General features: G+C 32.7%; 1 protein-coding gene across 1 annotated transcript; it reads right to left on the reverse strand.

Annotated features, from left to right (window-relative positions):
* Window positions 1–587: 587 nt before the first annotated feature.
* Window positions 588–1545, reverse strand: LOC120069488 (uncharacterized). Its single transcript, XM_039021263.2, has one exon. The coding sequence runs from the start codon at window positions 1373–1375 to the stop codon at window positions 878–880; it is 498 nt and encodes a 165-aa protein (XP_038877191.1). The 5' UTR covers window positions 1376–1545; the 3' UTR covers window positions 588–877.
* Window positions 1546–2853: the final 1308 nt, after the last annotated feature.

A 2853-nucleotide genomic window follows, 5' to 3' on the forward strand; every position in this document is an offset into this window, starting at 1 on the left:
ATAATAATTGGTGTCTTTATCCACCACATGGATGCACGGATTGATAGCTGGGTTTGGTATTATACCCTACCTCCAAGCATTTTTTAATTCACAAATTCATTAGTATATGCCATTAAATACATATGTGAAAGTAGTGAAATTGACCCTAAAATGATAAAAATTCAAGACTCAATCTTATACGATTGTTATAATTTCTATAGTTAGATAAGTTTAAGTGTCTAACACTTTATAAGTTTGAAGACTCAATTTTTCCGATTGAAAATTTTATGAATGGATTTTTGTGATTTGTCCTAAAATTATATAATAAAAAAATAGAAAGCTATTTAAACTACTAAGTATTATAACAACTATCTTTATCCTTTGAAAAAAAATGATATATTTATTCACACTAAATAAATATGCACACTAATTATTTAATGCATGGACCTTCATCTTGAACCTAGACTCCAAAGAAACTGGGATGTAATCATATAAAATTGTTACAAGAACAGCATTATTATTGCATTGCAATTGTTCATAACTGCCTGAAAAAAACCCCATTATGTGCTAACAAAACACACTACTAGCAATTCAAAATTGAGAGACACTTCAAGAAGGGAGAATTAATATTTCTAGAAATGAAAAATGAAGGGTCTCTGTTTAGCAATGACAATAATACTAAATATTATGTTTTCATAGCTCCAGCTCTGAGAAAGATGAACAAAATTAAACAGAACTGAGCTAATATAACTTGATTTTGTCGAACCCCCTCTTATTTATTCAATCGCTGTACACAAAAACTTGAAAAAGGAAAAAAAAAAAAGGAAAAAAAAAAAAGAAGGAAAAAACCCGATTCAAATGGATGCTCTGTTCTTCATCATCACAAATTCGTAATGGATCAGCGATATTCATGGCCAAGTCGAAGCTCCAAATCGAGTTCTTCATTTTTCCAGACACCTCTGTTTTGATCAATTTGAAGGCTGAGATTGGCTCCGAGAAGTTGTTGATTGACGACGGTTGGGGATCTGATCTGAGGGTGAATAGGGAAGTTGGCGGCGGCGGTGTCGAAGTACATCCGGTAAGACGGTGGTGGGGGGTAATAAGAGGGAGTTGGTTGAGTTGGAATAGGAGGGAAGAATTGGTCGTTGGAATGGGAATGGGAAGAAGAAGAGGAATGAATAAAATTACGATGTTTGGCCTTGGCGCGGTCTTTGCGATGAATGTTCATATGGCCACCAAGGGCTTGGGCGTTAGTGAAGCCACGCTTGCAAAATGTGCACTCGTAAGGGCGTTTTGTGGGGTCATTTTCAGTGTCGTCGTCTTTCAAATGATGATGATCTTGTGGCTCATATTCATCGCTCGAACTGTCCCAGCTCCCCTGTTTTCCAAAATCCATGCAGAACCCAAAAAGTTTGTTTTAAAAATGTAGAGAAGAAAGAAAGCAATAGGTAAAAGGCTGCTAGAAAGTGGAGATTTTATACAGAGAACAAAAAGTGGAAGGAGGTAGAAAGACAAAGACAAACACAAAACATCTGCATTTTTCCATTGTGGCATTTATGGATGTTTGTGAAAGAGGCTTATATGGGATTCAGTTTGCCGAAGAAACCATATAATATAATTTAATAATGTAAAATGTAATTAATTTATGGTTTGATGAGTGAGCCAGCCCAGCCCAGCCCAGCCCAGCCGGCTGTCGAAGAAAAAGAAATAAATGAGGGATTGAAAAAAATGTGAAGAGGAACGTGGGCCAATGTGTGGGCGATATAGATATATATTGTTTTGGGGTTTTGAGCTGGTCACAGTGAGGGTCACGAGAGATACCCCTTCTAAACAGCAATGCTTCTCTCCTTCATCTTTTACATGTGATTATAATACTCGCAATTATGGCCCATACCAATCTCATATCATATCCCCCTCCTTTTCAATACTCTACTCCCATCTACATTCTCATTTTTTCTTAACACTTCCCCAACTAGTAAATTTTAAACGTAAACAACACTCAACAAATCGAAATCAATACTGGACAAAACAATATTGCAAGGGCTTCAATATACGACTTGTCCGAATCACATATTTTGATTCCAAAACTTAAATTATTTGTTTGCATTCATTTCGGTGATACGTTGTCCAAGTTACAATTCTTAATCCCAATATGCATCTTTTTATACACATTGGAATTAAAGCTGCCATACATTTATTTTCCAATTATATAACTCCTAGACTCAAATGGATGATTGGCTAATAGTTTATGTGCTTTCTAATAGAGTGGCTAAGTTGCCAATCTAAAAATCAACCAAGGTTTTAACCTTTTTTTTTTTTTTTTTTTTTAATCGACCTAAGTTACCAGAAACTTTATTTATAGTACTACAACGTTATTTTTCTCCTTTTTGACGTTAGATATTGTTCTTTAATTTTTTTCCCTGTTTAATTACAAGTTTGGTCAAACTTTCAAAATTTGATGTATATGTCCTTAAACCTTAAAAATATTTAATAAGCTCTAATGTTTAAATTTTGTCTTATAAATCTTTGAGATATTTTTATTTTTTTTTAGAAACATCCATGTATTAGATGTAAAGTTGAATTTTATGTCTAATATAAGAGCGTAAAACTTTTAGTTTTCTCTTTATTAATTCAATGAATTTTGCATAATATCAAATATGTTAAGGAATTATTAGTTACAAAATTGAAAATATTAAAACATGCAAGCAAATTTTTTTTTTGAATATTTGCGAATTTATTACAAATTTAAAAGTTTAGGAACAAAACAAACACAAATTTAAAAGTTTAGAAACTTATTAATCACTTTCTAAAATCCAAGAACTAAATAGACGTAAACTTGAATAATCATAGATTAAACATATAATGTAACAAGAA

This window comes from Benincasa hispida, chromosome 1 (genome assembly GCF_027475165.1).
Source record: "Benincasa hispida cultivar pf3 chromosome 1, pf3_genome.v1.1, whole genome shotgun sequence".
Taxonomy (NCBI): Eukaryota; Viridiplantae; Streptophyta; class Magnoliopsida; order Cucurbitales; family Cucurbitaceae; genus Benincasa; species Benincasa hispida.